This window comes from Moschus berezovskii, chromosome 9 (assembly GCF_049115385.1).
Source record: "Moschus berezovskii isolate FMDL1 chromosome 9, NW_MosBer_1.0, whole genome shotgun sequence".
Taxonomy (NCBI): Eukaryota; Metazoa; Chordata; class Mammalia; order Artiodactyla; family Moschidae; genus Moschus; species Moschus berezovskii.
In genome coordinates this window covers 81,714,713-81,742,438 of record NC_142468.1, presented here as the reverse complement: position 1 = coordinate 81,742,438, position 27,726 = coordinate 81,714,713, and the positions used below count along the sequence as shown (strand labels likewise).

The following is a 27,726-nucleotide window of genomic DNA, read 5'->3' as shown; positions in this document are numbered from 1 at the left end:
ATGCCCCAACCAAAAGACAAAGGCTGGCTGAATGGATACAAAAACAAGACCCCCATATATGTTGTCTACAAGAGACCCACCTCAAAATGAGGGACACATACAGACTGAAAGTGAAGGGCTGGAAAAAGATATTCCACGCAAATAGAGACCAAAAGAAAGCAGGAGTAGCAATACTCATATCAGATAAAATAGATTTTAAAACAAAGGCTGTGAAAAGAGACAAAGAAGGAAACTACATAATGATCAAAGGATCAATCCAAGAAGAAGATATAACAATTATAAATATTTATGCACCCAACATAGGAGCACCGCAATATGTAAGACAATTACTAACAAGTATGAAAGGGGAAATTAACAATAACACAATAATAGTGGGAGATTTTAACACCCCACTTACATCTATGGATAGATCAACTAAACAGAAAATTAACAAGGAAACACAAACTTTAAATGATAAAATAGACCAGTTAGACCTAATAGATATCTATAGGACATTTCACCCCAAAACAATGAATTTCACCTTTTTCTCAAGTGCACACGGAACCTTTTCCAGGATAGATCACATCCTGGGCCATAAATCTAGCCTTGGTAAATTCAAAAAAATTGAAATCATTCCAAGCATCTTTTCTGACCACAATGCAGTAAGATTAGATCTCAATTACAGGAGAAAAACTATTAAAAACGCCAACATACGGAGGCTGAACAACACGCTGCTGAATAATGAACAAATCATAGAAGAAATCAAAAGAGAAATCAAAATATGCATAGAAATGAATGAAAATGTAAACACAACAACCCAAAACCTCTGGGACACTGTAAAAGCAGTGCTAAGGGGGAAGTTCATAGCAACACAGGCACACCTCAAGAGACAAGAAAAAAGTCAACTAAATAACCTAACTCTACATCTAAAGCAACTAGAAAAGGAAGAAATGAACCCCAGGGTTAGTAGAAGGAAAGAAATCTTAAAAATTAGAGCAGAGATAAATGCAAAAGAAACAAAAGAGACCATAGCAAAAATCAACAAAGCCAAAAGCTGGTTCTTTGAGAAGGTAAATAAAGTTGACAAACCACTAGCCAGACTCATCAAGAAACAAAGGGAGAAGAACCAAATCAATAAAATTAGAAATGAAAATGGAGAGATCACAACTGACAACACAGAAATACAAAGGATTATTAGAGAATACTATCAGAAATTATATGGCAATAAAATGAATAACCTGGAAGAAATGGACAAATTCTTAGAAAAGTACACCTTCCCAAAACTGAACCAGGAAGAAACAGAAAATCTGAACAGACCCATCACAAGCACGGAACTACAGAAAGTAATCAGAAATCTTCCAGCAAACAAAAGCCCAGGTCCAGACGGCTTCACAGTTGAATTCTACAAAAATTTAGAGAAGAGCTAACACCTATTCTACTCAAACTCTTCCAGAAAATTGCTGAGGAAGGGAAACTTCCAAACTCATTCTATGAGGCCACCATCACCCTAATCCCCAAACCTGGTAAAGATACCACAAAAAAAGAAAACTACAGGCCAATATCACTGATGAACATAGATGCAAAAATCCTTAACAAAATTCTAGCAGTCAGAATCCAACAACACATTAAGAAGATCATCCATCATGACCGAGTGGGCTTTATCCCAGGAATGCAAAGATTCTTCAATATCCGCAAATCAATCAACGTAATACACCACATTAACAAACTGAAAAATAAAAATCATATAATTATCTCAATAGATGCAGAGAAAGCCTTTGACAAAATACAACATCCATTTATGATAAAAACCCTCCGGAAAGTGGGAATAGAAGGGACATATCTCAACATAATAAAAGCTATATATGACAAACCCACAGCAAACGTTATCCTCAATGGTGAAAAACTGAAAGCATTTCCCCTAAAGTCAGGAACAAGACAAGGGTGCCCACTCGCACCACTACTATTCAACATAGTTCTGGAAGTTTTGGCCACAGCAATCAGAGCAGAAAAAGACATAAAAGGAATCCAAATTGGAAAAGAAGAAGTAAAACTTTCACTATTCGCTGATGACATGATCCTCTACACAGAAAACCCTAGAGACTCTACCAGAAAACTACTAGAGCTAATCAATGAATAGAGTAAAGTTGCAGGATATAAAATCAACACACAGAAATCCCTTGCATTCCTATACACTAATAATGAGAAATTGTGCGGTAGTTTGAGCATTCTTTGGCATTGCCTTTCTTTGGGATTGGAATGAAGACTGACCTCTTCCAGTCCTGTGGCCAGCGCTGAGTTTTCCAAATCTGCTGGCATATTGAGTGCAGCACTTTCACAGCATCATCTTTCAAGACTTGAAATAGCTCAACTGGAATTCCATCACCTCCACTAGCTTTGCTAGTAGTGATGCTTTCTAAGGCCCACTTGACTTCACATTCCAAGATGTCTGCTAGGTCAGTGATCACGTTATCATGACTATCTTGGTCGTGAAGATCTTTTTTGTACAGTTCTTCTGTGTATTCCTGCCACCTCTTCTTAATATCTTCTGCTTCTGTTAGGTCCATACCATTTCTGTCCTTTATCGAGCCCATCTTTGCATGAAATGTTCCCTTGGAATCTCTAATTTTCTTGAAGAGGTCTCTTGTTTTTCCTATTCTGTTGTTTTCCTCTATTTCTTTGCATTGATCACTGAGGAAGTCTTTCTTATCTCTCCTTGCTATTCTTTGGAACTCTGCATTCAGATGCTTATATCTTTCCTTTTCTCCTTTGCTTTTCGCCTCTCTTCTTTTCACAGCTATTTGTAAGGCCTCCTCAGACAGCCATTTCGCTCTTCTGCATTTCTTTTCCATGGGGATGGTCTTGGTCCCTGTCTCCTGTACAATGTCACGAACCTCAAAATTCTCCAAGGCAGGCTTCAGCAGTATGTAAACCGTGAACTCCAAGATGTTCAAGCAGGTTTTAGAAAAGGCAGAGGCACCAGAGATCAAATTGCCAACATCCGCTGGATCATGGAGAAAGCAAGAGAGTTCCAGAAAAACATCTATTTCTGCTTCATTGACTATGCCAAAGCCTTTGACTGTGTGGATCACAATAAACTGTGGAACATTCTGAAAGAGATGGGAATCCCAGACCACCTGACCTGCCTCTTGAGAAACCTGTATGCAGGTCAGGAAGCAACAGCTAGAACTGGACATGGAACAACAGACTGGTTCCAAGTAGGAAAAGGTGTACGTCAAGGTTGTATATTGTCACCTTGCTTATTTAACTTATATGCAGAGTACACCATGAGGAACGCTGGGCTGGAAGAAGCACAAGCTGGAATCAAGATTGCTGGGAGAAATATCAATAACCTCAGATATGCAGATGACACTACCCTTATGGCAGAAAGTGAAGAGGAACTCAAAAGCCTCTTGATGAAAGTGAAAGAGGAGAGTGAAAAGGTTGGCTTGAAGCTCAACATTCAGAAAACAAAGATCATGGCATCTGGTCCCATCACTTCATGGGAAATAGATGGGGAAACAGTGGAAACAGTGTCAGACTTTATTTTTTTGGGCTCCAAAATCACTGCAGATGCTGATTGCAGCCATGAAATTAAAAGACGCTTGCTCCTTGGAAGGAAAGTTATGACCAACCTTGATAGTATATTAAAAAGCAGAGACATTACTTTGCCAACCAAGGTCTGTCTAGTCAAGGCAATGGTTTTTCCCGTGGTCATGTATGGATGTGAGAGTTGGACTGTGAAGAATGCTGATCGCCGAAGAATCGATGCTTTTGAACTGTGGTGTTGGAGAAGACTCTTGAGAGTCCCTTATACTGCAAGGAGATCCAACCAGTCCATTCTAGAGGAGATCAATCCTGGGTGTTCATTGGAGGGACTGATGCTAAAGCTGAAACTCCAATACTTTGGCCACCTCATGCAACGAGTTGACTCACTGGAAGAGACTCTGATGCTGGGAAAGGTTGGGGGCGGGAGGAGAAGGGGACGACGGAGAATGAGATGGCTGGATGGCATCACCGACTCTGTGAACATGAGTTTGAGTGTACTCCGGGAGTTGGTGATGGACAGGGAGGCCTGGCGTGCTGTGATTCATGGGGTCGTGGAGAGTCGGACACGACTGAGCGACTGAACTGAACTGACTGAATAATGAGAAAATAGAGAAATTAAGGAAACTATTCCATTCACTGTTGCAACGAAAAGAATTAAATACTTAGGAATATATCTACCTAAGGAAACAAAAGACTTGTACATAAAAAACTATAAAACACTGGTGAAAGTAATCAAAGAGGACACTAATAGATGGAGAAATATACCGTGTTCATGGATTGGAAGAATAAATATTGTGAAAATGAGTATACTACCCAAAGTAATTTATACATTCAATGCAATCCCTATCAAGCTACCAACGATATTTTTCACAGAACTAGAACAAATAATCTCACAATTTGTATGGAAATACAAAAAGCCTTGAATAGCCAAAGCAGTCTTGAAGAAGAAGAATGGAACTGGAGGAATTAACCTGCCGGACTTCAGGCTCTACTACAAAACCACGGTCATCAAGATAGTATGGTACTGGCATAAAGACAGAAATATAGATCAATGGAACAAAATTGAAAGCCCAGAGATAAATCCACACACTTATGGACACCTTATCTTTGACAAAGGAGGCAAGAATATAAAATGGATAAAAGACAGTCTCTTTAACAAGTGGTGCTGGGAAAACTGGTCAGCCACTTGTAAAAGAATGAAACTAGAACACTTCCTAACACCATACACCAAAATAAACTCAAAATGGATTAGAGAGCTAAATGTAAGACCAAATTCTATAAAACTCCTAGAGGAGAACATAGGCAAAACACTCTCCAACATAAATCACAGCAGGATCCTCCATGACCCACCTCCCAGAATATTGGAAATAAAAGCAAAAATAAACAAATGGGACCTAATTAAAATCAAAAGCTTCTGCACAGCAAAGGAAACTATAAACAAAGTGAAAAGACAGCCTTCAGAATGGGAGAAAATAATAGCAAATGAAGCAACTGATAAAGGATTAATCTCCAAAATATACAAGCAGCTCCTGCAGCTCAATTCCAGAAAAATAAATGACCCAATCAAAAAATGGGCCAAAGAACTAAACAGACATTTCTCCAAAGAAGACATACAGATGGCTAACAAACACATGAAAAAATGCTCAACATCCCTCATAATCAGAGAGATGCAAATCAAAACCACAATGAGATACCATTTCACACCAGTCAGAATGGCTGCTATCCAAAAGTCTACATGCAATAAATGCTGGAGAGGGTGTGGAGAAAAGGGAACCCTCTTACACTGTTGGTGGGAATGCAAACTAGTACAGCCACTATGGAGAACAGTGTGGAGATTCCTCAAAAAACTGGAAATAGAACTGCCATATGATCCAGCAATCGCACTCCTGGGCATACACACTGAGGGAAACCAGAATTGAAAGAGACACATGTACTCCAATGTTCATTGCAACACTGTTTATAGTAGCCAGGACATGGAAGCAACCTAGATGTCCATCTGCAGCTGAATGGATAAGAAAGCTTTGGTACATATACACAATGGAGTATTTTTGAGCCATCAAAAAGAATGCATTTGAATCAGTTTTAATGAGGTGAATGAAATTGGAGCCTATTATACAGAGTGAAGTAAGCCAGAAAGAAAAACATCAATACAGTATACTAACGCATATATATGGAATTTAGAAAGATGGTAACCTTAACCCTGTATACGAGACTGCAAAAGAGACATAGGTGTATAGAACAGTCTTTGGGACTCTGTGGGAGAGGGTGAATGTGGGATGTTTGGGGAGAATGGCATTGTAGCATGTATATTATCATATGTGAAATGAATCAGTCCAGGTTCGACGCATGATACAGGATACTTTGGGCTGGTGCACGGGGATGACCTGGAGGGAGGATATGGGGAAGAGGGAGTTGGGAGGGGGGTTCAAGAAAGGGAACACATGTACACCCGGGGCAGATTCGTGTCAATGTATGGCAAAACCAACCAATATATTAATGTAAGGTAATTTGCCTCCAATAAAATAAATTAAAAAATAAAAAAAATAAAAAAATGGTCAAAATGGTATATCTTATGTATATTTTGCTATGATAAAAAATAATCTAACAAATAATTACATAAGAATTACATTAAATGTTAAGTTTTTTAGTTGTTTCATTAGCTTAGCATTCCTCAGTTGAAAATAAACGTTTTTTCTTTCTAGCAACCTCAGGATGAAATGGAACAAAATGAAGCTTTGTTTCAGTAAGTATAATGATTTTTCGATTATTGTAGATTTTAAAAAATCATTTAAAAATAAGTCTTTTTCTTAAGAATTTTAGGGTTATTGTATGTTTTTGAATGATTGTCCCTGTAGAAGCATAAATATGTTATTTTACAAGCATTCTTGATAAGTTTTATTTCATAAGCAAAATTGAATCAGGTTGATTCTCTGACTTAAGATTATTTACAAAGCAAATTTATATCATATCATGAAGGAAGAATTTGTACAGCTTATTGAGATTAGACTTCGTAGAACAATTATATTTAAAGAGACCTTGTCCTTTAAATTTGTTTTAAAAAACCAAGCATGGCCTGTGGACCCCCGGGAGTCCCTGAGACTTTCCAGAGGGTCTGTGAGGTCAAAACTATTTTCATAATAATTCCAACACATTATTTGCTTATGTCATGGTATTGACGTTTGCAGTTACAGTGCTAAAGCAAATGGTGGATAAAATGATGGAGCCTTAGTAGGAATCAGGGCAGGGGCACCAAATAGTACTAGTTCAGTTCAGTTCAGTCGCTCAGTCGTGTCCGACTCCTTGTGACCCTATGAATCACAGCATGCCAGGCCTCCCTGTCCATCCCCAACTCTCGGAGTTCACTCAAACTCATGTCCATCGAGTCGGTGATGCCATCCAGCCATCTCATTCTCTGTCGTCCCCTTCTTTTCCTGCTCCAACCCCTCCCAGCATCATAGTCTTTTCCAGTGAGTCAACTCGTCGCATGAGGTGGCCAAAGTATTGGAGTTTCAGCTTTAGCATCAGTCCTTCCAATTTTCCCGGCCATGTACTTTCAGTTAAAAAAAAAAAGGCCAGTTTTACTTAGTGCATTTGATGAAGCAGAAAAGTTGTTAGTTTTATTAAATTTCTGCCTTGAATATATATCTTTTTATACTTCTGTTTAAAGTGTGATAGTTAAGAGCACTTGTTTGAGTTACAAGATTTGTAAAAAAAGAACAACAAAAAACATGGTTTACTTTTTTTAACTTGAAAGAATGACAAACTGGTTATTTATGCAAGTAAATGGCAGATATTTTCTTGAACTTTCTGGTAAGATTGGTGGAAATATTTATGAAGGTGACCTTTTTGAAATTTTTATAATAAAATGTATCAATATAGGGAAGATCTGCATAACTTAACACATGAATATTTTCTGAAAGACCAATGCATGATATCACAACAACATACACAGACAAGTGAAAGATCCGTTCAAAGTGCAAGACAGACCAATACAAAAGTTGATTGGTTTTGTTTCAATTTTCACATTTCCAGTAACCTTTAAGGAAATGATTGCTTCTGGAGTCTTGGTATGTTATCTAAAAAGAATATGCACAATTATCCAAAAAGGCTACTAAAGTCCTTTTCCAACTGCGTGTCTGTGTGACGCCAGTAACACAGTTGTGTAATATACTTCAAATAAAAAAGTGTATGGCAAAAGATTGAATGTGTTGTAGCAGTTCAGATGGCAGCTACCTTCCATTAAGCTGAATATTAAAGAGATTTTTTAAAATGTGAAACTTTCTCACTAACTTTTTTTCATTTTGGAAAATACAATAATTTTATTTATTTATTTTTTAGTTTACCAAACAGTGTTGTGTTTTATTTTATTTTTTTTATTTTTTATTTTTTTAATTTATTTATTTTTTATTTTACAATATTATATTGGTTGGTTTTGCCATACATTGACATGAATTCGCCCCAGGTGTACATGAGTTCCCCCTCCTGAACCCCCCTCTCACCTCCCTCCTCCCTTTATCCTCCCTCTGGGTCATCCCCGCACACCAGCCCCAAGTATCCTGTAACATGCATTGACCCTGAACTGCTGATTCATTTCACATATGACAACATACATGTTTCAATGTCATTCTCTCAAATCATCCCACCCTCACCCTCTCCCACAAAGTCCCAAAGACTGTTCGATACAACTGTGTCTCTTTTGCTGTCTCGTATACAGGGTTATATTTCCATCTTTCTAAATTCCATATATATGTGTTAGTATACTGTATTGGTGCGTTTCTTTCTGTCTTACTTCACTCTGTATAATAGGCTCCAGTTTCATCCACCTCATTAGAACTGATTCAAATACAATAATTTTAATAAAATATATTAATTTATTAGATTATTGGTTGTTTTTAAGTTAATGATTATTTAACATTTTTTCTCCATCTTAATTTTTAACATATAAATACAAGTAAATATAAGCCACATAAATAAAAACTCCTTGAGTTCATCACTAATTTTTAAGATTATAAAGGAGTCCAAGGACCAAAGTTTGAGAATCACCCTTTTACTGAATATATCAGCAATATAAGTTCATCTTCAGAACTGGAAAAAGAAAAGACTAATACAACATCTATAGTCTCACTGCCTGGAGAGAACCATTGTTAACATTTTAGAATGTTTTATTTCAGGCTTTCTATATATTTTTGTTTTGTTCGTATTTTCAACCAAGTTGAGATTCGTCTGCAGATAGTTTTGTTTCCTGTTTGTTTGTTTTTCTTTCTTTCTTTCTTTGGCCTCACCATGCAGCTTGCGGAGTCTTAGTTCTCAGACCAGATACTGAACCCCTGCCCCCTGCAGTGGAAGCCTGGATTCCTGACCACTGGGCCACCAGGGAACTCCTCTTGTTTTTAAATTTTTAAGTAGTAGTTTATCATAATTACTATTTCACATCTTTAGTATTTTTAAAAAACATGCATGAATGACCTCATATTATTTCATTGTATAACTTATTATACTATAATTCATATAATCATTTTTCTCCTATTGGGCATGTATATTGTTTGCAGTCTTATCTAATATAAATAACTGTCTAATTTAAATAAGTTTTTTAATAACTTAGGTGAAAGTTTGCTGTAATTTCAAAATTCTCTTTTATAATGAAGGAAAAAAAATCCTGTTGTTGATTCAGACTATGATTTTGTTTTATTTTAGATCAGCTTGTACTCATAATCATGTTTTAGGAAAAAAATTGGCATTTTTTTCTGTTTGCCTCATGGAAATTATTCTGTATGAGCAGTTTCATTTTCAAGATAGCTTATATTGGTTGCTTCTAATTTTTAGGCAGGAGAGAATGTTCAATTTATTATTCTTGCTTAGGATTCAAGTAGCTATGCCTGGTGCATGAAAACTATACTTAAAGCAACTGGAACAAGCAGTTTTTTTTAAGGAAGATATCTTGATTGCATTTGTATAGTGAATTAGATTGAGAAAAAAAGAGTTTACTGATTGCTTTTCTTCAGTCTTTTAATTGTCCCGGGGTAGATGATCAAAATTGTAGATTCAGCATGACCTTTATTTTGCTTGTAATCTCTTCCCTTCAGCATTTCCTACCCTTTTTCCCTTGCTGTGAAATACTAGTAAGGTGAATAATGTCTGAGAATTTTCTCATTACTGACTTTGACTTACATCTTAAACTATAATGACAAACTTTAAGTGTATTTGGGGATTTAAATAGCCATGCTACATGAATTAGAACACATTTTTCTCTCTCACCCCACCCCTGTGTTTGGCAGACAATCATCTCCAAAGTTACTTTCAGATCTAAGTTTACTTTAGCTTGTTTACACTCCTGAAGTTCATTCCTTAGTATTTTGGCTCTCTCCAGTTTTGAAGCCATTTGAAATTTACATGTTAATAAATTGGTAGTAATTGTAAATGTAACTAGAATGATGGAGCAAAGACAAAGCCTATTTGAAATTCCTTTAAATCAAAAAGAAATGTAAATTTATATGAAAGAGAAATAGTAGAGTTTTTTTCTACTTAAAATTTTGTGTTTATTTATTAATTGATTGATTTTTTTTTTTTCCCCTGAGGTTTAGAAAAAGTCATCCAATGTTCACGGTATCATCTCCCCAGGCTGAACTTCCACTGAACCACCGAAGTAGTCTAGGTATGCTTTTATGGGTAGAGTCATATAAATTGAATTTGTCTTTGCCTAAAAATAGAAGCCTTAGTTAGGTATGGATTTATTTACAACTAGGCTGGTCTACTGTAATTGCTGCCATACACTTTTACATATGAAATCGGTGTTGCCTTTGACCTTGGGTCGTGCTGCTTGAAGCTGCTCACGTGAGAAGCAGCTCAGGTGCAATCCGTACTTGCTCCTCCACACGTCTGCTCTTTCATTTGCAATGCAGGGGCTCAAATTGAAAAACAGTGTTTGTTTTCTCTGTTCATAGCAGGCCATTTGCTTGATTTCAGCTGTATTAGAGGATGGCTGTCTTTCTCTTTGGAGTGTCTCCTAAGTATGTTGTATGACAGTGTAGTAAATATTCTTAGTGGTCATTGAAACCTTGTATTATAAGAAAAGGTACAAGGACATGATAGTTGAAATTGAAAAGTTAAATTTTAAAAGTTCTGCCCTCTCCTGTTTTGTTGCCACTATAACAATAGAATTACCACTTAAGCCCAGCACCAACTCTCAGCTAGGTACTCCTAGTGCCTGGATTTTGGTTTCTGATATTATTTTTTCATTATTTTAACAAATATGTCTTGAGCCTGCTGAGTGACAGGCGTATGGATGCTATGGGTGTACAAATGCCAAGTAAACTAGGGATCCTAAAAGGATAGCTGATCTGGAGCTTGAAGATAGGATGGATCTGAACCATCTTACCGTTGGTGGAAAACAAAAATGTTTTCAAGGCTGTCTGGGGGCAATGCTAAAAGGATAAAGAGCTACATCAGTTGTGGTCCCACTGTCCAACCTGTGGCAAATTGGTTGAGGAAAAAAACGAACAATGATTTTGGTTTATGGAAATAAGTTTGTGAAAAAAACCATGAGTTCATGTACTCAAAAAATGTTAGCAGTGTAGTCTCTCTCTCTCTCTCTATATATATATATATATAAAACTACAGCAAAATGTGTAAAAAATTTTAATGACTTTAAGAAGTAAAGATTTTTAATACATGTACATTTAGAACATTTCCTGATTCCTTTTGGCCCTTACATGCATGTTCCTTTTATGCTTAACTCAACCACATTAATTCATTTAAATTCTATTACATATAATGGAGAAGATGATGACACTGAGGAAGTAGATATGATTTTTCCTCGCGTAGTTGCAGATACTTAGAAGGACTCAGCCACAGTAGAGAGGTTTTGGTTTTTTTGTTGTTTTTAATCGTTTTATTTATTTCTGCTTTTGGCCGCGCTAGGTCTTTGGTGCTGTACGTGGGCTTTCTGTGGTTGCGTGGGGGCTATTCTTTGTTGTGGTGCTTGGGCTTCTCATTGCAGTGGCTTCTCTTTTATTGAGGAACATGGTCTCTAGGGCTTGCAGGCTTCAGGAGCTATGGCTTATGGGCCCAGTAGTTGTGGCACATGGGCTTGGTTGCTCCACTGCACATAGGCTCTTCCCGAACCAGGGATCAAACCTGTACCTCCTGCATGGGCAGGCAGATTCTTTATTACTGAGCCACCAGGGAAGCCAGAGAGGTTGGTTTTTAATTAAACTAATTCCAAATAATTATAATTTTACCTTGCTTCATGTGAAATATTTCTTAAGGATAAGAAGAATTTCACAACTTTATTGCTAACATACTTTTAATAAATTGTTATAACATTTATAAAATATTTGATACATCTCATGCATGTCTGAGGAAATCATTTCAAGTTATGTGATTAAGAAATGCTGAGTGAGACAGTATGTTTTATTGCTTTAATAAAACTGGAATGAAAGCATATAATATTATCTTCCAGGACCTGAGGCTGAAAGTCCTGAAGTGTTAACACACCCAGAAAAGGTTGGTCTGTATAATGGAAATTAGCTATTCAGATCTTGGATTTAGATTTTTAAAAATTATATTAATAAGTATCAAGCCCATATAAGTTTTCCCCTAGGCAGAAATATGACTAGACCATTTCAACAGAATTGTGTAACGACCCATTTCAGTGTTGTTTATTTTTTTTTAAGGGAAATCATTTTCTAATGTTTTTCATGAAAACTCATATAAATCCTTCTTTGGAATAAAGCAAGCTTTTACTGTTCACAAGGTTTTTTGTGAATTGCAAAAATTTTTATCCCCGACATTCCCCCATTCAGTCTGGGCTGCCTCAGATAGACAAAGCATGAAGACACTTTTCTTACATCTTTAGTGGAAACCCATTTCAGTGTTTATTCTTGTCTCTAATGAAATAGAATTTTCTTGATTTGATGCTTCTTTTCTGGCATTCTGAGTCTTTTATTCATTATCTAGAGGAGGAGAATGTAATATCAGGTTAATTGCTGAGGTAATATAGCAAAAATACATTCTGTTGCTTTGTCTATTACTCTGAAAAGAATGTGTCTAACAACCCATTTCAGTGTTGTTTTTTTTTTTTTAAGGGGAATAATTTTCCAATACTTTCCTTATAAACTCTTACAAATCCTTCTTTGGAATAAAGCAGGCTTTTACTGTTCACAAGTTTTTTTGTGAATTGCAAATATTTTTTCCCCCTGCATTCCCCCATTCAGTCTGGGCTGCCAAAGACAGACAGAAAGCACTTTTCTTCTTTTACCCTCATTCTTTTGATATTTCCTGTTGGATACTGCTTTCTCATCTTCCAGTTGCTAATCAATCACCATGTACTGAGTGCTGTTTTGGCTTTGCTCTCTGCTTGGCACTACGGGAAATAAGAGGACGATAAGGCTGGCTCCACCCATAACAGACCCCAACAGTCAAGGACCTCCCCAGGCCAACCCTGTCATAGCTGTACCTTACTTCATCTCAGGTATACCTTAATATCCCCACCTCTATGCCTTTGTTCAAGTCAGGAGCCAGAAAGCAAGAGAAAGCATAACATTTGGAACTATGTAGGTTGGATTGCAAGGGAAGTATGTCATTTCCATGTGTGATATATGGAAAGTGATACTCATTTCATAGACTTACAGTGAGGGCTGTGAGCAGTGATAGCTCATGGTGTTTGGTACTAGTTGGTGTTTAAGAAATGTGTGTTTTTTTCTTCTTTTACTCCTTCATAAATCATTAATTTCTGGCTTAAGTACCATCTCGTTGGATCTGTCTCAGATGACTTTAGTGATCTTGACCAAAGTAACTGCTCCCTCTTTATCTAGCATTCATTATTTACTGTGTCAGTATTTACCTATCACTTGCCTCCTATGACATTAATATATTTGAGAAAAAGGATTTTTTGAGCAAAGAAGTTTAGAGAGCTGCTGCTGCTGCTGCTGCTGCTAAGTCACTTCAGTCGTGTCCGACTCTGTGTGACCCCATAGATGAGCACTGTATGCTAACGTCTCCTCAGAGATTGATAACGCACGTTTTGAAAAGTCTTGAGGTAAAGAAACCTATTTAACCAATTTTAGGCTATCTTGAAAACTCTTCACTGCCTCCTCTTTTTCTGCTCCAGAAAACTTTTTCTTGTAACACTGGGGCTATGGTTTATGCTATTAATATGAGTTAGTGCAGTGTTTTTGATGTTGTTTACAGTTTATTTAATGTCATGTGTTAATGCCTTCAATTTTAATTTAGGAGTTAAGTTCTTTTAGGGCAGAGTTCAATTCAATATATATGTAAGTTTTATTTGATTTAGGGCCTTGAGTTTAGTATATATAAGGATTTCAGATAGGAAGGACATCTTGAACATGTTTAAAGAATGGATAGGATCCAGTTCTTCAGTTCCTTCTAAATTTCTTTTATCTTTCGGAGCAACTTATAGCTTGCATTGCTAGCAAGTAAATATATCTTCTTAAGCTCTGCATGCTATGTACAGAGAATATAAATGGTGGCAGGTAGAAAAGAAGGAGAGGGAGAATAAAATGTTCTTCACTTCTTCAAATCAAATCAGAGTATTAGAAGGCTTACAAATTACAGTGTAGTGGTGTGTCAGTGAAGGTGGACTTGATTTTTAGAAACAGGCAAAAGTCACTGAAACCCATTTTGTTATTTAAGGTTATGCAAATTAACAATCTGAAATGTTGAAAAATAGCTTGGTGCCTTTAAGCTATTGAAACTGATTTTCTTGAATGGCTTATAGATGATTTTAAAAGCACTTTCAAAAGAAGTCTAATAATATTTTGATCACTGGAAATATTTTGACAACAAATCTGTTCTCAAAATAGTTTTATAGTTTTGTGCTTTTTGTTTAAAATAACCACAGGTCAGAACCATTGATTTATACCAAATACAGTAAATATTTATAGTAAATATTTATAATATTTACATAGATCCTGTGTTTTCATTTCCCCTTTTCTCCCCACTGACCTCCTGTCCTTTGGCCTTTTTATTTCACATTTACATATTCATACAGAGGTGGGGAATAAAAAGAAAGTGAAACTACACCAATTTTGTTCCTGGTTAATAGTTTTAATAAAGTTCAATAGGGATTTTTAGCAAGGGAGAATTTTTCAACCATTAACTGCAGTGAAGTTTTTAGGTTATCTGTTAGTTTAACTATCCGTGTTATCTCTGCCTCTTCCCTTAGCACAGATAATTTAAACTTAAATGAATAGATAATTTGTCATCTGTAATTATGGTCCAGCCAGTTTTACCCTTGATCCACTATTGGACGTTTAACCATGGGTTCACTGTCACTAGTAATTTGGTATAAGAAAGTAATAAAGAATATTTTTATTTATGGAAGGGAGGAAGGTTGATAAAGCTTTTTGGTGAAACTTAGCAACATGGTAAACTAGAAAACTGTAACATTTTCATTTTAAACACTTTTTGGTATATGTACTAATGATGTAACTTCTATTTGGAATCTATAGGTACTTAGTAGAGACAGAGACTCTCCTGAAATAAGCATTCTCTCAAATACTTCTATTAAAGAATTTGATACATTTGCTGTAAAGGAGAAGTCATTAATAGAACCAGAGAAGGAGCCTAGTGAGGAAGGTGCATTGACCATGACTTCAGAAGATAACAAAGATGAAGAAAGCTCTCTTGAAACTTTTGTGTCTGCCTTAGAAAGGATACTCACATCACCAGAAATCAGCCAGGAGGAAAGATTGTTTAGAATAATGAATGATTTTGAACCTAGAGAGCTGGCGAACCCATTGAGCAACTCTTTGAGCTCCATATCAATACCTTTGACATGTCACAGAGATTTTCTAGAAGACCCAAAGGATGATGCAATATTGCCAGCTGAGGTATCAACAGCCTTAAACACATTGTCAGAAGCCAAGGTGGAACCCATCTGTCACAGGAAAGAGGGAGGCCTCAGTCTCAGTGCTGGAAATGAATGTTCAGGAGTGGAGCCCAGTATGTCTCAGACTGATGAAGACTGCACACAGATAGCAGAGGTGGATTTTGAGACTCTTTGTTCTACTCCACCATTTGAACAAGATTCCAAGTTAGCTGAGCTGCAGGACAAGCATCTTTCAGTGCAGCAAACAAGTGTAAGTATGAACCGACAATTTTACCTTTTATGGTGACCTTTAACGAGTCTTCATTGCCCATGCACTTTATTTTAAATTCAAACCTACCTAAACAACAACACTCAGAAGATACTTTTTGACTTTGAAGCATATAGTGATCTTTTGAGAAGGTCCCAGGGTAGAGTTTTCAAGGAGTTGAAAGTTAAAATAGTCAAGTTTCTCCTCTGAAAACCTGAGAAGATATATCATTATCACATTGCTTATATACATGAAATAAAAAATTCTTTTCAGACTTTTTCCCTGTTAGCTCAGGAAATAACTATGTCTACCTGAGTGCAAAGTAGAGGTAAGATACCCCATGTTAATTTCTAGTTGGACACAAACGCACTTGGTCTTGCAGGAGAGGGAAATGTAGTTGTTCTGCTTGGATACAGTACAGCTTTGCTTTTTGTGGCTGAGGATACTGTCAGGTGACAGTTTGGTTTAGAGTTCCTGGACTTTTGTGCTGGGAGACCCTCCAGTGCCTATCACTTAACCAACTTACCAACTTTTCATGTTGGCAATTTTTTCCTGATTATAATAGTAATATATCCTCATTATATATATATAAAAAAATCAAACATTACAGTAAGAGGAAGTCTCCAACAATTCCACTTACCAGAGATTTGTTAACCATTTACTGTATGTCTCCATTTTTTCTATGCACAGTCTCTGTAAGTTTATTTTATATAAATGGGATTATATTATATATAATACTTTGTAACTTATTTTTAAATTTTAATAATACATCTTGGTTATCTTTCTATGTCAATGAATGTAGCACTACTTTTGTTGTTGTTTGGTCACTCAGTCTTGTCAGACTCTATGACCCCGTGGACTGTAGCCCGCCAGGCTCCTCTGTCCAGGGGATTTTTCCAAGCAAGAATTCTGCAGTGGGTTGCCATTTCCCTCTCCAGGTAGCACTCCTTAAATCTTATTATTTGTTGAGTGGTATTCCACTGTGTGGGCATATATACATTGTGTGTATAAAATAATACATATAATTTATTTAACCAATTCACTAGGTCATTTGGATTTTTTTTCTTTTTTCCTTCTGGCTCTTACCAAAATGCTCTTTTGAACCTTTCTTGAAAGGTTAAATAATGTGATACTAAGCTCATTTTATGCACGTAACATACATACCTAGAATAATACTGCATGCAATTCTGATCAAAAAATTTCAATATAGGCATTTTTTAATGATATTTTAAAAAATCCCAAAAAAGAGAAACTAATCGTGGGGATCGGACATGAGGATTAAATTAAACATTCCAAGATTCTCATCTAAAAAGAGGTAGTATTAGTTAATTGTAGGAAATTATGACTGATATTGATAGAGTAAGCTTTAACTTAGGCAGTCTTAAAAAAAAAGTGCACAGAAGTAGAAAGGAGATTGATTTAGAACAGATCAAATTAAATATTCTTTTACTTAGCTGTAATAAAAATATGAAATTTGTTACCTTGTGAAGCTTCACACGCTGGATATATAAATAAGCTCAAGAAAGGTTTACATGATATGTATAAAAACATGTCTCCCTGTGAAAGTTAAATCCATAATGGATTATTAAGGGGACATTAGAGCCATTTATGATATACTGGCTAACCTTTTAAATCAGTGTAATGAAAGTTATATACTAACACTATCTTGTCCCACAAATACCACTTACCATTGCTGTCAAATAGCAAAATTCTAGGCTGATTGGAACGTTGATCTGGCCTGGCATGGTATTTCTGCTGTTTTTCTGTGCCGATCATCATTTTGTACTACTCATTTCCTATAAAATGAAAGCACCCAGAGTGACCTTAGGTTTGACCTTGAGGGTTTTTTTGAGATTTTTATTTTTTGATCTGGATCATTTTTTAAAAGTCTTTATTGTATTTGCTACAATATTGTTTCTGTTTTATGTTTTGTTTTTTTTGACCTTGAGACATGGGAAATCTTAGCTTCTTGACCAGGGGTCAAACACACACCCCCTGAATTGGAAGGCAGATTTATCCACTGGACTGCCAGGGAATTACCTACCTTTGGGTTTTAAGGATGAATATTACTTATGTAATACAAGTAATGTATTTTTGTGTTAAGCTTTTAAATCCATATTGTCATTTATTATATTAATATGAAATTTTAATTCTGTTCACATATGTCGTGGATTTTTATATTTTCATCTTATGAGGTATTTTTGTGTAATCAAAGAACAAGATAATACTTAATTTCTTCTAATTTTTATTTTTTTGAATTGTTGGAATCATTTGTATATGTATTTACATCTTATTACAGAGTCTGGAAGACCCAAATCCATTTGAATTGCAAATTTTGGTTCATCAAAATGTCACCTCTTGTGATCCAATAAATAATAAGAGAAAATCAAATCTGGTGGAAAATAGCTCTGACAAGGACCCTCCACGTATGTTAAGGAGATCATCCAGACTGAAAGTAGTCAGAGATGTGAAGCCCACAGATGACATGTATAAGATGCCAGAAAAAATTTTACCCAAAATACTTGGCTGTGAGGATCAAACAAATAATAGCTCTGCAACTGAGAACTTCAGGTATGCTATAGACTTATGCTTGGGACATTAGAGTACGTTTACAGTTCAGTTCAGTCACTCAGTCGTGTCTGACTCTTTGCGACCCCATGAACTGCAGCACGCCAGGCCTCCCTGTCCATCACCAACTCCTGGAGTTTGCTCAAATTCATGTCCATTGAGTTGGTGATGCCATCCAACCATCTCATCCTCTGTTGTCCCCTTCTCCTCCCGCCTTCAATCTTTCCCAGCATCAGGGTTTTTTCCAATGAATCAGTTTTTCGCCTCAGGAGGCCAAAGAACTGAAGTTTCAGCTTCAACATCTGTCCTTCCAATGAACACTCAGGACTGATCTCCTTTAGGATGGACTGGTTGGATCTCCTTGCAGTCCAAGGGACTCTCAAGAGTCTTCTCCGACACCACAGTTCTAAAGCATCAATTCTTTGGCGCTCAGCTTTCTTTATAGTCCAACTCTCACATCCATACATGACCACTGGAAAAACCATAGCTTTGACTAGACGGACCTTTGTTGGCAAAGTAATGTCTCTGCTTTTTTACAGTTATGTCTAAGTAAAGAACTTTATTTTTCAGGGTTGTTACATTTATTTTGCAATTAAAAAAAAACCCCAGAAAACACCTTTACTTTCTTTTTTTAGGATAAAGTAATGGGGAATTGTATTTTAGCTTAATGCTAATTTTCTTTCTTTGTTTAAAATCCATCACCACACATAGTTACAAATTCCTTTTTTGGGGGCTTGAGAACTTTTAAGGTTTACTCTCTTAGCAACTTTTCAAACATGTAATACGGTATTATTAACTGTAGCCACCACGCTATACATTACTACCTTTTGACCACCTTTACTCATTTCACTTACCCACCCTGTCTCTAACCTACAGAACCAGTCTGTTCTCTGTATCTATGAGTTTGTTTGTGTTTTTAGATTCCACATATAAGTGAGGTCATACAGTGTTCGTCTTTCTCTGTCTGGCTTACTTCTTTCAGCATAGTGCCCTCAAGGCCCATTTGTGTTGCCACAGATGGCAGGATTTTCTTCTTTTCTATACTGAATACTTTTCCATTGTGTGTGACATTTTCTTTATCCATTCATCCATCAATGGATACTTAGGTTACTTCCATGTCTTGACTGTTATAAATAAAGCTGTAGTGAAAATGGGACTGCAGATATTATTTTGAGATAGTGATTTTGTTTCCTTTAAATAGATACCCAGTAGTGGAATTACTGGATCACATGGTAGTCCTATTTTTGAGGAATCGCCATACTGCTTTCTATGGTGGTTGCACTAATTTACATTCCCAGCATGAGTGCATCAGGGTTCCCTTTTCTCTGCACCCTCTCCAGCATTTATTATTTGTAGACTGTTTGATAATGACCATTCTGACTGGCATGGGGTGATATCTTATTGTGGTTTTAGTCTACATTTCCCTGATAACTAGTGATGCTGAGTACCTTTTTGTGTACCTGTGGGCCATTTGGATGCTTTCTTTGGAAATGTCTCTTCAGCTCCTCTCACATTTTTAAATCAGATTTATTTTCTGTTTTGTTGTTGAGTTGTATATATGTTTTGGATATTAACTGCTTTTCAGATATATGATTTGCAAATATTTTCTCCCTTTGGTAGGTTTTTTTTTTTCCATTTTGTTGATAGTTTCATTTTCTATACAGAAACTTTTTAGTTTGATGTAGTTTCACTTGTTTATTTTTGCTTTTGGTGTGAAATCCAAAAAATCATTTCCATGACTGATGTCAAGGTGCTTACTTACATTTCTTCCTAGGAGTTTTATGATTTCATGTCTTGTGTTTAAGTTTTTACTCCATTTTGAGTTGATTTTTGTATGTGGTTTAAGGTTGTTGTCCATTTTTTTTTCTTTTACATATGACTGTCCAGTTTTCCTAACACCGTTTATTGAAGAGACTATCCTTTCCCCATGGTATACTCTTGGCTTCTTTGTCGTAGATTAATTGACCATATATGAGTAGGTTTATTTTGGAGTTCTCTATTCTGTTTCATTGATCTATATGTCTGTTCTTCAGTTTTTTACAGTTTTTGATCAGTGCCTTACTACATGGCAAGTCCTTTCTTTCTTGCAGAGAGCCTGCCTCTTTTTCCCTAGAAGTTGTAAATAGAGTAGATAGTGGCATGCCTACGTGGGGAGTGAAGGACAAGAGACTCAAAATACTCACACTTGTGACTGACTGTCCCTAAAAGAGAAATACCATAGATGACACAAAGATAGGCCTAGAAACCATAATAACTGGCATGTATGTCACAGAATTATCTGCAGCTTATGCAGGAGCAATCTCCATGTATAAAACTGCCATCATGCATGACAACAGCCTAGTAAAATACCTTTGAGTTTTAAAAGATATTAGTCAGAAATTTGGTATGATTCTCTGTGAATGGTTGTGGAGAACATGATAGTAATTTTAAAAACATGTTTGATTTTAAAGAATGCAGAATCCTGCTTTAAAGATGGGAGGTAAAGGGAAGACTGTTCCTTCATCCAGGCTCAAGAATGGAGAACAGATCAAGAAAAACAGAAAACCTGCAGGTGAGGCCTGTTTTCTTTATTTCTTTAATAAGTAACTTAGAGAAACAGAATTCTGGTACTAAAAAGGATTTGGAGATTATTATGTCTCAACTTACTCATTTTACTGATGAGGAAGTTTAGAAAGGTTAAGGATCCCCCAGCACTGTGCAGCTCATCAGTGGTGTAACTAGGACTTGATCCTTAACTTCTACCTCATAAGCTTCCCTGGTGGCTCAGTCAGTATCCTTAACTTCTACCTCACAGGGTCATGTATTTTCTGTACTTGTACTTTTAAGACAGTAATTTCAGAATCCTTTTGGGATTCAGATGTCTGACCTCTTTGTGTGTGGCTAGCCAACATAGGCTTTGAGAAATTAAACCCAGAAGAATAAATAGAGGAAAGAAGCAAACGTATTATGTTTGTAGATGTTATTTCTTTGTTCCTATATGTAAAACCTGAAAGAACGAACTGAAAACTGTCAGAAATAATAAGAACTTAGAAAGACTGGTTACAAAAAATAGATAGTGAGACAGTTGGTATAACTGAGATATGGATTGTAGATTAAAGAATAATATTTTATCAGTGTTGAATTTTCTTAATTGGATCATTATGTAAGGTAGTGTCCTTGTTTTTAGAGAATCTTTCCTTAAGTGTTAGTGAGTAAAGGAGCATGGTATATACAAATTATCATTTCTGTGTGTATATGTCTGTGTGCATGTATATATAGAGAGATAGAATGATATAAGTGGTAGCAAAATATTAACAATGGGTGGATCCTTTGTTTTATTTTTACAACGGTTTTATACGTCTGAAATTATTTCCAGCTAAAAAGCTTTAAAAAATGAAATAAAACAAAAGATGACAAATAAATATCTTTCATATATATATTACACATTTACAAAATATAAAAGAAGATCCCATTTACAGTAGTTACAAATGCAAGAAAATACCTCCTTATATATAACTCATCACAAATTGCCATGCCTGCATGAAGAGAGTGTAAAAATTATGCTGAAGAATATAAAAAAGATGAATAAATGGAAAGAAGAACCATATTCTTGACAATAAAGATTCAGTATTGTAAAACTTATCCCTAAATTATTCTGTAAATGCATGGCAGTGCAATCAGAAACAGATTTTCGTGTATTTGTTAATTGTGGTTTTTTTTTTGCTTTATAGGACTGGAGGCTAGCTTGAGAATAATGTAAAATTTCAATTGGAAAAGTAAATATAAAAACTAGCCAAGAAAATTCTGAAAAAAATAAAAGCAAAGGGAGAGTAGAGAAGAACAAACCAGCTCTACATAATATGAAAGCAATTAGAAAAGCAATAAAAATTAAAATAATTTGATACTGGCACAAGAATCGACAGATAAATCAATGAAGCAGAATAAAGTGTTTAGATGTAGAAGCCAGACACATTAGGAATATGGGGTCAGGTCTGTGATAAATATGGCATCTAAAATTGGTGGCAGAGAGGACTAAGCAATAAGTATTGAAAAACACAAACAAATTGGATCCCTATATCATTCCTTATACCAAATTTAATTCCAGTTTGGCCAAAAAGTTAAAAAAAGCTCTAGAAGAAAAGACAAGTGAATCTTTTTGCAGTCTTGGAAAAACCTTTGTGTAGAACAAACCCAGAAGCCAGGAGGGAAAAGAATGATAAAATTGACTACATACATTTTTAAAAAATTGTATGGAAAAATATCCTAAAGAAAATCAGTCATCAAACATAGAAGAAATATTAATAACAATGACAAGGAGTTAATTATAATTGTATGCAAAAAGCTCTTACAAAACATTAACTATGAAGAACATAGGTAAGAGATATGAACAAGGAATTCACAGAAAAAAATATATAAATACCTGAAAAGATTAACATCTCATTCACATTTAATGAAATGCAAATTAAGAGGTGTAATTTTCACCTAAGAGAATGCCAGTAAACATTTGAGAATTCTCAGTGACAGGAATGTAACAAAATATGTTTTTGATAATAGTGTTCAGTCTTTTTACAGGTAGTTTACTTATATTCATCAGAATTTTAAATCACAATTCTTTTGAATCAGCAGTTCTACTTAAAGAGATTTATTCTATGGCTATGTTTACTCAAATATGTAGATATATTTTATAAGGATGTTCATCACGGCATTGTTTGCTATAATAAAATGACTTAGAAACAACCTAAATTGAATAGTTAACAAATTACAATATAACCAATTAAATAATATTCAGTCATTTATGAAATCAGAAGACTATAAATATGTGGACAAGGGAAAAAAGCGATTTTTTTTTCATGTAATAAGAGTGACTCAAATTTCTTTTTGGAAACAGTGCAAGCAGCAGTTTTAAAGTACTAAAAAATTTCTATACCTAGAATTCTATAACTAGAACCTAGAGTTCCTTACCCAACATAATATCTTTCAGAAATGAAGGTGAAATAAAGTTTTAGACATGTGAAAGCTGAAAGGACTCATCATCAGCAGATCCGTATTATAGGAAATTTTAAAGGATATTCATCAGGCAGTAGAAAGATGACACTCAATGGAAATCTGCATTTGCACCTTGAATATCATTGGACTTGTTAACTATATGTATAAAAATTATTCCAACAAACTATGGAAAATTCTTAAAGAGATGGGAATACCAGACCACCTTACTTGTCTCCTGAGAAACCTGTATGCAGGTCAAGAGGCAGTAGTTAGAACTGGAACAACAGACTCTTTCAAAATTGGGAAAGGAGTACGTCAAGGCTGTATATTGTCACTGCTTATTTAACTTATGTGCAGAGTATATCAGGTGGAATGAAGCATAAGCTGGAATCAAGATTGCAGAGAGAAATATCAGTAGCCTCAGATATGCAGATGACACCACCCTTATGGCAGAAAGTGAAGAGGTACTAAAGAGCCTCTTGATGACAGTGAAACAGGAGAGTGAAAAGGCCGGCTTAAAGCTCAACATTCAGAAAACTAAGATCATGGCATCCAGTCCCATCACTTCATGGCAAATAGATGGGGAAACAATAGAAACAGTGACAGACTTTATTTTTTTGGATTCCAAAATCACTGCAGATGGTGACTGCAGCCATGAAATTAAAAGACGCTTGCTCCTGGGAAGAAAAGCTGTGACCAACCTAGACAGCGTGTTAAAAAGCAGAGACTTTACTTTGCCGACGAAGGTCTGTCTAGTCAAAGCTAAGGTTTTTCCAGTAGTCATGTATGGATGTGAGAGTTGGGCTGTAAAGAAAGCTGAGCTCCGAAGAATTGATGCTTTTGAACTGTGGTGTCGGAGAAGACTCTTGAGAGTCCCTTGGACTGCAAGGAGATCCAACCAATGCATCCTAAAGGAAATCAGTCCTGAGTATTCATTGGAAGGACTGATGCTGAAGCTGAAACTCCAATACTTTGGCCACCTGATGCAAAGTACTGACTCGCTGGAAAAGACCCTGATTCTGGGAAAGATTGAAGGTGGGAGGAGAAGGGGACAACAGAGGATGAGATGGTTGGATGGCATCACTGACTCGATGGACATGAGTTTGAGCAAGCTCCAGGAGTTGGTGATGGAAAGGGAATCCTGGCGTTCTGCAGTCCATGAGGTTGCAAAGAGTCAGACACGACTGAGAGACCAAACTGAAGTGAACTATGGAGAACAGTATGGAGGTTGGTTTCAAAACTAAAAATAGAGCTACCATATGATCTTGCAATCCTACTCCTGGACACATATTGGGAGAAAAACATGATCTGAAAGGATTCATGCACCCCAGTGTTCATTGCAGCACTGTTTACAATAGCCAAGACATGGAAGCAACTTAATACTCATCAAAAAAGGAATGGATAAGGACGATGTGGTACATATATACAATGGAATATTACTTAACCATTAAAACAAATGAAATAATGCCATTTGCAGCAACATGGATAGACCTAGAAATTGTCATCCTGAGTGAAGTAAGTCAGAGACAGAGAAATATTGTATGATATCTCATATATGGAATCTAAAAAAGAAATGATAAAAATGAACTCATTTACAAAACAGAAACAGACTGACAGACTTAGAGAAAAAACTTAAGGTTACCAGGGGAAAGAGTGGGGGGATGGGATATTTAGGGATTTTGGGATGGACCTGTACACATTACTATATTTAAAATGGATAACTAACAAGGACCTACAGTACAGCCCAGGGAACTTTGCTAAACATAATATACCAACCTAAATGGGAAAAGAATCTGAAAAAGAATAGATATATGTTTATATAAAATGAAATATTGCAACTCTGAAAAAAAGATATGAATATCTTTGGAAGACCATTATTTATCTTACCACACAAAGTAGAAGACGACTGAAGTCACTATATACTGTTATATAGAACAGCATATATTGTGAACTATAATATGCTATATAGTACATCATTAGTACCAGACAGAGTAGATTTTAGAACAAAGAATCTTAGCAGGGATGAAGTTATTTCATAATGATACAGGGGTTACTTCCCCAAGTGTGTGTGTGTGTGTTTTAGTCACTCAGTCGTGTCTGACTCTTTGTGACCCCATGGACTGTAACCTACCAGGCTCCTCTGTCCATGGGATTCTCCAGGCAAGAATACTGGAGTGGGTTGCCATTTCCTTCTCCAGTGGATCTTCCCGACCCAGGGATCGAATCCTGGTCTCCTGAATCACAGGTAGAGTCTTTACCGTTTGAGCTACAGGGAGATCTCTTCCCCAAGAGTACATAATAATTCTAAATAATTTTTCTGTCTTTTTTTCTTCCAGTTTTGTTGAGATATAATTTACATACAGCATGATATAAATTTAAGGTGTACAACATAATGATTTGACATTATATATATCATGAAATGATTACCACAGTAAGTTTAGTGGACATCTATCATCTAATATAGATACAAAATTAAAGAAATAGAAAAAAATTTTTTTCCTTGTATTGAGAAGTCTTAGGATTTACTCTTAACCACTTTCGCACATAAGGTACTGCAGTGTTAATTATATTTATCATGTTGTACATTATATCCCTAGTACTTATTTATAACAGGGAGTTTGTACCTTTTGACTGCCTTGATGCAATTCCCCCTACCCCTTCCCCTTACTCCTAATAATCACAAATGTGGTCTCTTTTCCAGTGAGTTTATTTATTTGCTTGTTTATTTGAGAAGTGTAATGTCCTCCAACTTTGCATTGGCTTCATAGTGATTCAGTGTTTCTATAAATTTTAAATTGATCATTATGATAAATCTAGATATCATCTTTTACTATACAAAGATATTACATATTACTGCATTCTCACACTGTACACTTATACCTGGGACTCATTTATTTTGCAACTGGAGTTTTGTACCTCTTCGTATCCCTTACCTGGTTCTCTCGTCCCCTCACTCCCTCCACTCTGGCAACCACCTGTTGGTTTTCTGAATCTATGACTCTGTTTCTGTTTTGTTATATTTGTTCATTTGTTTTGTTTTTTGGATTCCATATATAAGGGAAATTGTACAGTGTTTATCTTTGTCTGACTTATTTCACTTAATACCCTTTATGTCCACCCATGTTGTTGAATATGGCAAGATTTCACTGTTTTTATGGCTGAGTAATACTCCATTTTGGCCTTTTCATATTGTTCATGGGGTTCCCAAGGCAAGAATGCTGAAGTGGTTTGTCATTCCCTTCTCCAATGGACCACGTTTTGTCAGAACTCTCCCCCATGACCTTTCCGTCTCGGGTGGCCCTACATGACATAGCTCATAGTTTCTTTGAGTTACACAAGACTGTGATCATGTGATCATAAAAAGCAGATACATCACTTTGCCGACAAAGGTCTGTATGGTCAAAGCTACGGTTTTTCCAGTAGTCATATGTGGATATGAGAGTTGGATCATAAAGAAAACTGAGCACCGAAGAACTGATGCTTTTGAACTGTGGTGTTGGAGAAGACTCTTGAGAGTCCCTTGGACTGCAGGGAGATCCAACCAGTCCATCCTAAAGGAGATCAGTCCTGGGTATTCATTGGAAGGACTGATGCTGAAGCTGAAGCTCCAATATTTTGGCCACCTGATGCAAAGAACTATCTCATTGGAAAAGACCCTGAGCCTGGGAAAGATTGAGGGCAGGTGGAGAAGGAGGCAACAGAGGACAAGATGGTTGGATGGCATCATTGACTCAATGGACATGAGTTTGAGCAAACTGTGAGAGATAGAGAAGGACAGGGAAGCCTGGTATGTTGCAATCCATGGGGTCGCAAAGAGTAGGACATGACTGAGCAGCGAACAACAGCAATATTCCGTCATATACATATGTCACATCTTTATCCATTCACCTATTAAATGGACAGTTAGGTTGCTTCTATATCTCTAAAAATGCTGCAATGAACGTAAGGGTGCATAGGTCTTTTCTAATTAGTGTTTTCACAAAGGATCTGAATAGACATTATTCCAAAGAAGACATATAGATGGCCACAGACACATGAAAAGGTGCTCCACGTCACAAATCATCAGGGAAGTGTGAGTCAGAACCACAATGAGATATCATCTCACCCTTGTTAAAATGGCTGTTATCAAAAAGACAGTAAATGACAAGTACTAGGGAGCTTGTTGAGAAAAGGAAACACTGTGCGCTATTGGTGGGAAATGTAAATTGGTAGTCACTATGGAAAACAGTATGGAGATTCCTCAAAAAGTTAGAGCTACAATATCATCCAGCAATTCCACTCCTGGGTATTTATCTGAAGTAAACAATTATTCTGTTAACAGAGTTTCAAAATACATGAAGTGAAAACTGATAAAAGTGCAAGAAGAAATAGACAAGTCCACAATTATAGTCAGTGATTTTAATACCACTCTGCAGTGATGGTTAACTCATTATAGTCACCCAGGTGGGCAGTAAGGATAGAGGAGATTCAAACAACACTGTCAGACAGCTCCATCTGTTTAACATTTGTGTAACTTCCCACTCAAGATCAGAAGATAACACATTCTTTTCAGACGCACTCAGAATATTTATCA

General features: G+C 36.2%; 1 protein-coding gene across 2 annotated transcripts in view; it reads left to right on the top strand.

Moving 5' to 3' along the window:
- ANKRD31 (ankyrin repeat domain 31) overlaps positions 1–27,726 on the top strand; it is a 153,937-nt gene that overhangs the window by 30,181 nt on the left and 96,030 nt on the right. The window contains exons 5-10 of one of the 2 annotated variants that reach the window (XM_088840339.1): positions 6,228–6,268; positions 10,107–10,177; positions 11,984–12,027; positions 14,994–15,623; positions 17,920–18,191; positions 20,639–20,739. In XM_088840339.1, coding sequence (XP_088696465.1) covers positions 6,228–6,268; positions 10,107–10,177; positions 11,984–12,027; positions 14,994–15,623; positions 17,920–18,191; positions 20,639–20,739 — 1,159 coding nt within the window. Of the gene's footprint in view, positions 1–6,227; positions 6,269–10,100; positions 10,178–11,983; positions 12,028–14,993; positions 15,624–17,919; positions 18,192–20,638; positions 20,740–27,726 lie in introns of both variants that reach the window. The other variant, XM_088840340.1, reaches the window with a different exon arrangement.